This window comes from Myxine glutinosa, chromosome 8 (assembly GCF_964187855.1).
Source record: "Myxine glutinosa chromosome 8, kmMyxGlut1.1, whole genome shotgun sequence".
NCBI lineage: Eukaryota > Metazoa > Chordata > Myxini > Myxiniformes > Myxinidae > Myxine > Myxine glutinosa.
This window is the reverse complement of record NC_136268.1, coordinates 41836134-41848188: the sequence shown is the minus strand read 5'-3', so window position 1 is coordinate 41848188 and position 12055 is coordinate 41836134. Positions and strand designations below refer to the sequence as shown.

Here is a 12055-nt window from a genome sequence, read left to right as displayed (position 1 = left end):
GTACTAGTACGACACCAAACATACCCACCAAGTTGTGGCCGAATCTGTCCATAACGTTTTGAGATATCCTGCTCATAATCAAATAAACAAATATGTTGTGAAATACCCGCGAAATCCCTAAAATAAGTTGTTGACCTTTGGCCTATGTTGACCTTTTGGCCTATGTTGACCTCAAAAATACTTGGTGGTTGTATTTGTGACCAGATATTCAAATCTTCTTCAAATTTCCAGTTAATTTGATGAAAATTGAGGATTTTAGAAGTCTGGCCTATGTTTACCTTTTGGCCTATGTTGACCTCAAAAAGAGTTGGTGCTTGCATTAAGTGGCCTGATACGCAAATCCTCTTCAAATTTCAAGGCAATCAGATGAAAATTGATTTTAGAAATTCGACAAAGTTGTTGACCTTTGGCCTATGACTCAAAATCAATCCCAACTCTGGTTGGTTAAATTTGCAGACCTGATGTGCAAATTCTCTTCAAGTTTCGAATCAATTGGATGAAAACTACTGATGTTAGAAATGTGACAATGTAGTTGCCCTTTGGCTTATGTTGATCTTTTGACCATTTGTCCTCAAAATCAATAGGCTTCTTGCTTATGACCAACTCTCTATCATTTTGCAAAGATCAATTTAAAATTGTGGCATATAGGCGTTGACATACAGACAAACACACACGACAAACCAATATACGTACTTGCAAAATACTCCCCCCCCCCCCCAAAATACTCCCCAAAATACTCCCCAATACTCCCCCCCCCCCTCCCCTTCCCACTCCTCCTGCCCCCAAGCCCTCTCCCTCCCACACTTCTCCCTGCTCTCAAATGTTGTGGTTGTGTGCTTCCCCTTCTCTCCCCATCTTGTCTTCCGCTCCCTCTTTTTGTATATTTTGTTTGTCTGGTCGATTTGTTTGTGAAATAAATGTTAGCTCTTTCACGAGCCTCGATTCAGTATACAAAAATAAAAAATAAAAAATCGTAGATTTTGCAAGTAACAAACAGGGGTAAATACATAACCTCCGCCACCGAGGTAAAGATCTATGTGCTAATTATGTTTGTGGGGGTAGTCAATGATCCAGAAGGGACAGTGGCCTTGAATGTCATAGGGGAGCATACAGTTTCACATAGCTTGGTAAGCCCGGTTGGGTGTCAGACAGTGTCAATTGTCAATGATGTGTACGAGCATGACCTAGTTTTAGGATTTGCTGCCTTCATCCATTGTTGTAAGATAAGCAGCAACAGCATCTCCAAAGGTGAGTGACACGGGTGTAACCTGAGCTGATGATCAAATATCAGACCATTTAGGATGAAGAAATAATTTTGATGTAAGCTGTGATGACAGGCTTCATCACTTTAATTAAAACAAGGAGCTGATTCGCTATGCCCCCCCCCCCCCCCCCCCATCTTTTGGGTGGTATGAGGAATAGATCTGTTTAATATGAAAGCGAAATGTTGAACAGTTTTTGAAATACGGTATGAGATAATGTCACGAGGAATAGATATCTGCAATGTGAAAGATATCTGCAAAGTTCACCGATTTTTGGAATCTCGAGTGCACAAAAGTACATGGATGGATGATCGCTCAGTCGGTCGGACGGAGCTCATTTGAATGTCCTCGTCTCCGACATTGCCAGAGGGGCGAGGGATAACTAGAAAGTAAGTTTACTAGCCTGTAGTTGAGTGGATCTGTTTTTGCACTCTTCTTGTCTATAAGAGTGTCGTTTTGTCTAAACAGATGGAAGCTAGCATAACGCTAAGGACAGGCTGAAGAGATCAGACAGAGGAGAAGGAAGAGCAGTGGAGCTACATTTGGAAAAACATGCACCGACGCCATCTTGGCCCATCGCAGATGCAGTGTATCAACCAAAGTGAAAAACTCATCGTGTCCTTGAAGCAGCGAGAGGAGGGGAGTTGTGCGGAGAGAGAGGAGAGGTATCGGTGAGAATCGAGAGGGAAGGGTTCAGTACATGACCTTTGGAAGTGAACATTGAGTTCATAAATTCTGCCTCATCATGAGCAACGCCTTCAGTCCAGACAGCAATTTGTGGGGGAAGCATCATGGGAAACCAAGGTCTTTGTTATTCAAGTAGACATGTTAGAGAGCACTGTCTTAAGATGCGCCTGATGTTCTTTTTCAGTTTGTCTGTGGATGAACCTGTCATGGGCTTTGTGAAACTAATTAAGTTTGGCCTACTCTTCACTGTTAAGAAAACAAACTGCTCCATAGCAACTGCCTTGAATAACTATCCAATTAGAGGATGACAACTGTGAGCTGATGCACAACTATTGTTGCAGTATTTGAGTTCACCTCAACATTTATACATGCATGTTATCTATGACATCCACACAAGCAAAATATTTATCTTATTTTAAGCTTTCTTTTTCAAGGTGCATTCCTTGCTCACATAATTGAAGTCGACATAAGTTGGCAAAAGGTGATGCAAATAGGACAACGCGTCTTATAATTATTAGTGATTTTATGAAAATAATGAAAGTTTATTTTCACGTGTTTTGCGTTAAATGAAATGATCCAACAAAATAATGGAGAAACAATAATAAAAATACTGACAAGCAGCACACACATGAATGATCATCTTACTATAATTCACCAAATATCTGTCTGTCTGTTCCCAGGTACCACAAAAACGGCTGAAACGATCGCAACGAAATTTTGGGTGGGTAATCCTAGGACCCCCTGGGAGTAAAATAGGCTATATTATTTTTCCAACTTTTTCCCAATTTTCCAATTTTTCCAATTTTCCAGTTTTTCCAAACACGATGGAATAATATTTACCGATATGAACAGGGATGTGGCTTTTATTGAAATTCTACAAATACTGTTTAGATTTTGATGATTTGCGTATGATATCATTTAACGGATGTTTATATAAATCGTTTAAAATAAAAAAAAGCCTTCAATTTCTGATATTTTGCCTTTTCATTTGGGCCTCCCAATTGAAGCCCCGCCCGTAGGGCGGGTACCGTTGCTAGTGCGAATAAAGCCAGGTAGTGATTTTAATTTTTGAGTGTGACTGTTTAATTCGTTTCCCAAATCCACAGTGTGAAGGCTGGAATTCTGTCTGAATTTTAATATCTTTATTTTTAACCTCATGTCTGAACACATATTTATTGCATTTGTATGCTAGCTGGATAGATGGTAAAAGGGATGGCTGAGCGAGTGGATGAACATCAACAATTTGATTGGAGGAAGGGTGCAATGCACTGTATTCTGCTGTAAATATATAATTTTAAAAGTTTCTTTTTTCCCTCCCCTGTTACTAAATTAAAAAGTAATAGCTGAAAGCCCATGTAGTGTAGCAGCATAGCAAACCTGTTGTGCATTTTGTGATACAAGCACCAAATTTGGCACAAATGTATATTAATATGTTGCGAACATTTTCAGATATTGGGACACTTGAAATTCCGTAATTTTTTTTTTCAAATTTTTTCAAATTTCGTAATTTCAAATTTTTCGGGTGACACGTCACAATTTCGGTCTTCGAGGCCGGCCGATATAGTGGGGCGGCTTAGCCCAAATATTCAAAAGAATTGTGCATTTTGTGATACAAGCACCAAATTTGGCACAAATGTACATTAATATGTTGCGAACATTGTGTGGTCAGCAATGAAGACGAGAGTCTGAATTACATGTATGCAAAAGACCTTGTGAACCAGTGAAGCAAATACACGGGTAAGCATGAATTAAATCTAGGGCATGATATAATTTCCATGATGTTTACCTCTACACTCAATGGTGGAAGGAGGTAATGTTTTGATCCCAGCTTGTCTGTATGTCTGTTTGTCTGTTAGTCCACAAAATTCCAGACAAAGCTTGTAGTAGTGGTAGTTGTAGTGGTAGTGGTGATAACAGAAATTGTTATATAGAACTGAACTTATATTATTATTATATGCAGAAAATAACTTCATTTCTATATGCCCTGCAGTGGACAGGTTAATTGGTTTATGCACTGAAGGGGTCACCCTGGTGTGCACTGCTGTGTTCTGCCTCACTGAGTTGTTCAGGTATGATGTACTCAGCACAAGCTTCCGGTCGGCCCGGAGGTGGGGGTGCGGGGCCTGTCACGGAACGTCAAAACAAACGGCCTGCCGGGGCCGCCCAAAAGTCGGGCGTGAGGGGCGCGTCCACTAATGGAACGCCTCTCGCTTCCCAGATCGAGGGCCACGTGGTCAGGAGAACCTCGTCCCTTCCGGTCACACTTTGCCTATCGGCCGGCCTCGAAGACCGAAATTGTGACGGTGTCACCCGAAAAATTTGAAATTACGAAATTTGAAAAAATTTGAAAAAAAAAATTACGGAATTTCAAGTGGCCCAATATCTGAAAATGTTCGCAACATATTAATGTACATTTGTGCCAAATTTGGTGCTTGTTTCACAAAATGCACAATTCTTTTGAATATTTGGGCTAAGCCGCCCCACTAATGGTAAAAATACCACGATAGAAACATTAAAACAAAGGAGGCTTTTTATTATTGTACTGTTTGAAAGGGCTAAATTGAGGCAGTATTATAATTGCCCGCAGGTTATGGATTAATTTCAAGCGACTTTTATGCAATGTATAGTCTCCGAGAGCATTTCCATGTTTTGGGGGTAACAGACAGACAGCATTAACCGATTATTAAATACTGTACACTGTATCGAGTATTGTGAAATTCCAAAATCATATTTCCTAACAGCAAATAAGAAAATTTTTAAACATTCTGGGGCAATCAAAGTAGCGGTTGCCTTAAACACTGTGCAGGTTCAATTTTTGGCCTGATTAAAAAAATGTCCAATTTTCCCGTAGGTTTGGATTAATTTGAAACAACTTTCGCTGAATTTTATTTCGCTCCAAGGAGAATTTCTGTGCTGTAATGACATTTACACATGGTACATGCAAGAGAAACCCAATGCTACACAACCCCTCAGCTGCTGGAACAGTTTTATCACTTATTGGCGAATCATCAGTGGCAGCACAGACAGAAACGTGTACCATTGAGGCCTCCAAGTATGTACCATGTGAAAACGTCGAGCAGTCAACCTACAAATGAAAAACAAAGATCCACCCACATCTCTCACGTGAATGAAGGACATAACCAATCAGCTCTCACCTAATCAATTACACCAGTTGGCCAGCATTATGTAAATAAATGGACTCCTCCCATTGAAATCGCTTTCTTGGCCAAAACTGCAACCATTTATATTCTCCAACATAAGGCTACACAAGGTAAGCCCTTTGCTGTTTCAAACTCTTCCCAGAGTCCCTCCACAGCTCTAACACACAGTCCCTCCACAAATGTTACAGCTGTATTAAACAGTTACCATGATTAACTTCATCACACTGAATTACTAGATGGTATTCATAGAATACTTACCCTGCGCGGTCAACTTGTTGCGAGCCAACTCTTCTGTTTTTGAACATTTTTTTCTTTGATCCAATATGGCTGCCAGACCACGTGAGCGATGACATCATAAATTTATATTCTCTAATATAATTGTTGCATAGATCACGCTCAATACATTTCAAACTCTCTGTTTCAATATGTTTCAAACATTTTGACTAAGCGTTTTCCCTGTAGAATTATGACGTCATATCTATGGCACCAATGAGGTCATCGTTAACACCTATTCCCCATATGGAGTTCTTTACAATGAGCCATGTCTCAATTTTTTCCATGCAGCGGTTTTGGAGATATAGAGGTGAAACAATTTTTGGTTTTTCCAAGACGGCACCTGTACCACATGACCGATGACGTCATGATTATTATTATGATATTCTAAAGGCGGAGGCGCTCCGATGGTGAAAATTGTGTCCATCAGACTAACAGTTGCTGAAAAAAATTTCATAATGATCGGATGGATAAGTGTTGTATTTGTCGAATTATGACGTCATAACGAAGGCACTGATGACATCACCATTAACATATCTTATTCCCCATAGGAGTAGTTGACAATGAGCCAGGTCTCAATTTTTTCCATGGAGTGGTTTCAGACATAGAGGTGCGAAGTCTTTCCAAGATGGCGCCTGTACCACGCGATATATGACGTCATAATAATCATTAAAATATTCTACAGGAGGAGACGCTCCTATGGTGAAAATTTCATGTCAATCGGACCAACGTTTGCCGAGAATTTTTTATTTATTTTAATGCAGACATGTACGGCACACGGCACACGTTACCCAAATGAATGCTTAACCCCGCTTTTCGCTTCGCGAGCGCAGGGTAACTACAGGCAGGATATTTGGCCATGTATACCAGCACACAATATATAAATGTTTTGGAGAAATAGCATATGATCATTTTGAAGTCCACAGATTAAATGTGCACGAACAGCCAGTTTTACATTTACATTCGAAGACGACCCGCTCTGAGGTGCAGCACCAATCAAAACAGTAGTTTATCTTTATAATTAAGTTTGACCACATTGGGAATCGAACCCAGGCTATGGCAACTCGATAGTGAGCATGCTACGAACTCAGCTACCCTGCGGACCTGTGCATCTGATTATTGTGGTCTTCTTTTTTTGCTGAAATATTTTCTGAATGGTCTGAAATAATTTACCTTTTTTTTTTTTTTTGCTCTTTTGTTCAATCAGCACCATGATGATGTCTTCCAGATTACTCATTTTTTATTTATTCTTTGTTTACCAAGCTGGTCTCTCAAGCCCATCCACACAGCTTATCAATATTCTTCTGCATCCTCACTCCTACTTTTCTTCCTTTAAATAATCTTAAAGAAGCAGACATGTTCATGGAAGAAGTTTTACTTTTATGGCCCTTTTGTCTCAAAGACGACTGATTGGAGGAGACGATAGTGTTAGTAGAATTCAGCAGCTTTATTTGCTTGTGATTTTGAATAATTGGAAGAAAATGTCATTTTGTGAAGTCTTCTTTTTTTTTCAAACACTGATGAGTTTCAAACTGGCATCCACATTATTATTATCGCTTATTGAACTGACTGAAGAAATTGCTGGAATAGACTCTCTCAGACTCGGTGGCATAATTGTTCTTTAGAACCCTTTATTTATTTATTTCGAAAGTCTTTTTGATCAGCAGGATATAGGCACCTCTAGATTATATGTAAATAGCAACAGTACCGGCCCCACTGGCGGGGCTTCAATTGGGAGACCCAAATGAAAAGGCAAAATATCAGAAATTGAAGGCTTTTTTATTTTAAACGATTTATGTAACATACGATTTATGAATTTATATATGTAAACATCCGTTAAATCATATCACACGCAAATCATCAAAATCTAAACAGTATTTGTAGAATTTCAATAAAAGCCACATCACTGTTCATATCGGTAAATATTATTCCATCGTGTTTGGAAAAACTGGAAAATTGGAAAATTGGAAATTTGAAAAATTTTAAAAATTGGGGGAAAAAATGGAAAAATAATATAGCCTATTTTACTCCAGGGGTCCCAGGAATACCCACCCAAAATTTAGTTGCGATCGGTTCAGCCGTTTTTGCGGTACCTGGGAACAGACAGACGGACAGACGGACAGACATTTGGTGAGTTATAGTAAGATTCAAATTGGAATGTCCCACGTGAGCATTTAAGAGTAAAACACATAATATGATTGTGGAAGTTATTACCTTTGGTAGGATTAGAAGAGAACAGAATTTCCATACTTATATTTCAGAACTTTTTTTTCGTTTTTACAACCTGGATTGAAAATGGCAGTTCATATGGGACCAAATCACTTTTCCAAATATGAATTCTCATTTATTTGCAGCATCAGTTGAATACTTGAACTCCCGGGTTTCGAGGTGCTCGCCTCGTGGACTGGCACCACTTGTTAAAGCAGACCAGATGGGGCTGGCAGATTATTCCCTGCCTGAAGGTGATTAATAAGCTAGCTGAGCTTTCAGTTGACGGTGTGATAGCAACATGGTGACTCTCTCGGGAGAATTCTGGGAATACAAATCCTTAACATTGCAGCCTCCAGCTGGGATTGAACCCATGATCTCAGGGATGCCGGTCCAGCGTCCTCATCAGTCAGCCACCAATGCATCCAATAGCGATTCAAAAAACGATGATGAATTGTGCTATCTCTGCGCATTGTGGATAACTAAGGTGATAAAGCGATTAAAAGCTCACCTTAGGTGGTAGTCCAATAATTGATTTGTTTTGGTGTTACTTTATATCATATTCTCAGAAATAATGTGCATTTATAATTAATTCCCATATCACACAAGGAAGAATTACAGTGCCTGTGAAGGCGAAGTATTCACACCCCTTGACTTTTTCACATTTTGTTGTGTTACAGCGTGATTTTAGAAAGGATTAAGTTGAGATTTTTATTTTTACTGATCTACACATAATACCCCATAATGTCAAAGTGGATTTATTTCCGAAATTTTTACAGAATAATAAAAAATTAAAGGCTGAAAGTTCTTGATTCAACAAGTATTCAAGCCCTTTGCTATGACAGCAATTTCCTTTGATCATCCTTGAGATATCTCTACAACTTCATTGGAGTCCATCTGTGGCCAATTCAACTGAATGGACATGACTTAGAAATAAACGCACCTTTCTATATAAGGTCCCACAGTTGACAGTGCATGTCAGAGCAGAAGCTCCACCATTAAGTCCAAGGAACTGTCCGTAGAACTCCAAGATAGAATTGTGAGGAGGCATATATCTGGGGAAGGGTATAAAACAATTTCTAGGAGTGTTGAAAGTTCCCAAGACTGCAGTGAGCTCCATCATTAGGAAATCATTAGGACTTTGTACTGTGGGTATCCACATGACATTCTGGAGCTCTGTGCAAAAAATCAGCTTTCTGCTAATTTCTTCTAGGCTTCCCCTTCCTTTTTGGCTAATGCTCCTGGGCTAGTAAGGAAGTGGCAGCAGAAGCATTATTCGGTTTAGATTGGAATTATATATTGGGGTACAGGGATATTGGCAGGATTTGGAGGTATCTTCTATGTTGATGGGATCTGGTGTTACGTGATGGCCTCATGCACTGAAGTTCCTTATTGTTGTTATCCTTGTTGTTGAAGTTTTCACGCACGGGGTGACAGCCACATTGAAGCAATGTAAATATTTTGTTACATTTCCATAGCTTCAACGTTTTTGTGTCTCACTTTGTATTCATTGTTGTAAACCACATGTTCATATTTAAATGTCAGAGTCAAGGTTATAATCTCTTCGGTTCTTTTTTTTCAGTGTACTGTATTGAACATTTTATCATCTGAGAATTACCTGCTATACTGTCAGCCAGGTAACCATCTGGTGCAGACGTTCAGGATCTGAGGTCATAATTGCTTATTTACTCATTTCATGTTTCATTTTTGGTATTGGTTGTTTTGGGTGTTTGATGGTGAAATGTTTTACTTTTGGGAGCTTTTCAAAAGGACATTAAGCTTTTGGAATAATCTGAAAGTTTGGGATGTGTACTTTGTATACAGTCAGTGGTCTTCGAAGGGCTAGAACAGGACAGGACAGGACAGAATAGGACAGGACAAGACAAGACAAGACAGGACAGGACAGAATAGGACAGGACAGGACAGAATAGGACAAGACAGAATACGACAGGACAGAATAGGACAGGACAGGACAGAATAGGACAGGACAAGACAGGACAAGACAGGACAAGACACGACATGACAAGACAGGACAAGACAGGACAGAATAGGACAGGACAAGACAGGACAGAATAGGACAGGACAAGACAGGACAGAATAGGACAGGACAGAATAGGACAGGACAGAATAGGACAGGACAGAATAGGACAGGACAGAATAGGACAGGACAGAATAGGACAGGACAAGACATGACAGGACAGGACAAGACAGGCCAAGACAGGACAAGACACGGTACGGCACGACACAACAGCTGGAACACTGTGAAAAGTGGGAAAACACACCAACATCAGGAAAGAGGGACATGACAGAGGGCCACTTGGAGGAAGAACAGGCAAGGGGAATATTGAGAGTAAGGGGAGAATGGGTGGTGAAGAAGCTGGATCCAAGTTTTCTCACTGAATGTTATGAGAACATAGTGTTTAATCATATGGGAAGTCTTAAAGGAGGAAGTGTACCATGTTTGTGTGTATTTTTACACACAAACCTCTGGCTGCTTTCAACAGCAAACTGCTTTTGTATTTCTGCAAACCTGAAAAAAAATGAGAGCATTTTCCATTTTCTCAAGAATATAAAGATGGACTATGCTTACTGAGCTAAGTGAATGCTCTTTATGCTAATTATAGATTACAATTATAATTAAGGTAATCAGGGCTGGACAGCTGCAAAAAGACGAGTGTGTGTTGGCAACTTGGCATGTCATCATATTTCATTGCCTTCAAACAGGATCTGCAGCATTAAACCTCTCATATTGTCTTGTGCTTCACAACGAAGACACTTTTCTTTCTTGGTGATGCTAAGGACAACCTAAAATTAAATCCAACACTTTGCCATAAGCCACCGTAAGCTCAAAAAGTAACAAAAAGGCAAATTAGAACTATTGTGGATAGTTTTTAGTTTTCTCAATATAAGTACATCCAATCATCTGAAAGATTGCTGTTTTTACTTGTGAAAATTTCTCTATGGATAATACACAACTCTGATGCAGGACGAGGCCATTAGACCCACCATGCCTGTGCTACACCAACACCACATTAATTCAATCTATCAGTTTATAGGCTTGAATTCACTTGGGGAGAAGGCTGGAGGGAGGAGGAGTGGGGTTGTGAACAATAGGACAAGCACAGACATCAACAATAGGATATATATATATTTTATAAACAGCAATTAAATTCCTGCGTAGGGCTAAGTGTGAAAAACTCTAACTCAACATGGGACTCGAACCAAGGGCCTCCATCACTTTCGCAGTGACAGCCCACTGCGCTGTTGAGCTAGCTGAAAACTCCTCATAAATTTTCCACACTTAAACACTGCAAGATACATATATATATATATATATATCTGTGTGTGTGTTAGCAATTTTAGGCATTATATTCTATAGTTGTTATGTCTTTTTGTTCCCTGTGTTGTGTGGTAGGCAAGAGTGGCTTTGTTGGAGTATTACCACACCCACAACCTGGCTTTGGTCAAAATGCTCAATCGCTTGGGGCTGCCTCTACCTCTGTGGCTCCGGGAAGAGCTCTTTACGTCCCAGCCTCGGTGAGCACTGCTTTTCAAAAACGAAGAGGTCGAGTACTATGGACGTGGACTACATAATAAATAAAGAAAGAAAACGAAGCCATGAGCTACGATTGTTTGCGGAAATTTATGACTCACGTGTCAAGCTTTTCGTGTTGAAGTTGTCTTCTGGAGAGCAACCGAGAGCAAAACGCCGATTAATCGTGAAGACGTCCAACATGGAAGGTCACGATATTGCGAGTGGGTGAAGGAATCTGCTCCATGGGAAAAAACAAGGATTTTGTGAAGGCCAGGAAATGTTGAACAGTTTGTTGTTGATGAAAGACAGCCATGCCTATATTTGATGTTGAAATGCCTTTCTTTGGGGATGTTGATGGATTCATTTTGAGAGGTGGTGACACACTAATCAAACTCGATTGCTGGTAAATGTGCTCCACACATATTTGCCAGATGGCGTGATTTTTAAATCAGTGTTCAAATGAATGAAGCCTTGAAACCTGTAATGCTGCACATCAAATGAACGTCTGCATTATTGTTTAAATAACAATTGTTGGAATTGCGTCACATATTCTGTTTCACTCAAATGGGATGAGTGGACATATAATGTTCCAACGAATGCTTCTGTATTCTTTTAAAACGTAATACTTACGAAAATATCGCATCATTCACATTGAATGAAAGAGCATTTTGGTTGTACTTCTGTATCAAGAGCATATGCTTTGTTGATGTAGACTGTTTGGTTTGTAGAAACCTGTTTTAATATAAACGACATGAGTGGGATTATAGACCACAAGCGAATATACTGTGCTTTTGATGGCTGCTCCCTTTTTGTAATAGTAGAGACCTTCGGTGGTGCCAAAGAAAGTGAAAGTGCAAGGTTTGATAATTATTTGCTCAAAGGTCAGTGGAAGAAGCGAAATATGGCAGGAGTGGTTGTTGGGGTTTAAA

At 39.7% G+C, this 12055-nt stretch overlaps 1 protein-coding gene across 1 annotated transcript in view; it reads left to right on the top strand.

Annotated features, from left to right (window-relative positions):
• Positions 1-11905, top strand: part of LOC137432431 (bifunctional heparan sulfate N-deacetylase/N-sulfotransferase 2) — a 493706-nt gene extending 481801 nt beyond the window's left edge. The window contains exon 17 of the mRNA XM_068124366.2: positions 11007-11905. Within this exon, the coding sequence (XP_067980467.2) occupies positions 11007-11132 (126 nt within the window). The 3' untranslated portion in view covers positions 11133-11905. The remainder of the gene's footprint in view (positions 1-11006) is intronic.
• The last annotated feature ends 150 nt before the right edge of the window (positions 11906-12055 follow it).